This window comes from Microplitis demolitor, chromosome 9 (genome assembly GCF_026212275.2).
Source record: "Microplitis demolitor isolate Queensland-Clemson2020A chromosome 9, iyMicDemo2.1a, whole genome shotgun sequence".
NCBI classification, from domain to species: Eukaryota; Metazoa; Arthropoda; class Insecta; order Hymenoptera; family Braconidae; genus Microplitis; species Microplitis demolitor.
In genome coordinates this window covers 7,011,252-7,012,308 of record NC_068553.1, presented here as the reverse complement: position 1 = coordinate 7,012,308, position 1,057 = coordinate 7,011,252, and the positions used below count along the sequence as shown (strand labels likewise).

The following is a 1,057-nucleotide window of genomic DNA, read 5'->3' as shown; positions in this document are numbered from 1 at the left end:
ATGGCGGTTGTGCTCCAGGGCAATATAAATCGGAGCCGAGTTGCCCACGACCTCCTGGCGCAGATCTCGCTCGAGAAAGCTGCTGATATAATTCTTATCAGTGAGCAATATCGAGCGAGAGATGGTCCAGGATGGTATGAGGACACTCTTGGTACGGCGGCAATATGGATCCCGAATCAGAAACGATTTCCTGTTGCTGACCATGGATCGGGCAGCGGGTTTGTTTGGGTGAAGAGCAGCGAAGTGACATATGTCAGTTGTTACTTCACTCCGAATGAACGAATTGCGGACTTTCAGGCTAAACTTGATGGCCTGGAGGACGCTGTCCGTGATATGGAGGGTAAACTGGTAGTGGCTGGAGATTTTAACGCTAAAGCGTTAGAATGGGGGGAGCCTTGGCCGGATTCTCGGGGTGGGAGGCTCTTGGACATGGTATCGAGAGTAGGGCTGGTGGTGTTAAACACCGGCTCGTCAACCACTTTCCGGAGGCCAGGCTACAGGGAGACAATTATAGATGTCTCTCTGTCCACGGAACGCTTGGCATCGCGTGTCGAGGAATGGATGGTGATCGACGACTATACAGCCAGTGATCACCAGTACATTACGTTTCGCGTATGTGATGTAATCCCAGTCCGGAGCAAAACACCAAAAGCTCCTGCCAAGTGGAACGTTAACAAGATGGGATACCTGATGACTTGCCTTAGATGGGATACCTGATGACTTGCCGGCCCTTGCAAAAGCCGATAAAATGGTGGAGGTTGTTATATCACACCTCCATCAGGCTTGCAAGGACGCAGTACCAAGGGTTCACCGGCGTGGGCAACGACGCCCGGTGTACTGGTGGACGGATGAAATCGCGCTGATGAGACGTGAGTGTCTCCGGACAAGAAGACTCTCACAATGTTTCCGTCATCGTGATTCTGACGCAGCCCGAAGCACTGCCGAGTATAAAGCGGCAAGAAAAGTGCTTCGTCGGGCCATCCAACGTAGTAAGCACCGCTGCTGGAAAGAGCTTGGGGAGGATCTCAACAACGATCCCTGGGGACTAGGGTATAAA

The 1,057-nt window shown here is 52.2% G+C and overlaps 1 protein-coding gene across 1 annotated transcript; it reads left to right on the top strand.

Annotated features, from left to right (window-relative positions):
- Positions 1–717, top strand: LOC128668525 (uncharacterized). The gene has a single exon (XM_053741677.1). The coding sequence runs from the start codon at positions 1–3 to the stop codon at positions 715–717; it is 717 nt and encodes a 238-aa protein (XP_053597652.1).
- The last annotated feature ends 340 nt before the right edge of the window (positions 718–1,057 follow it).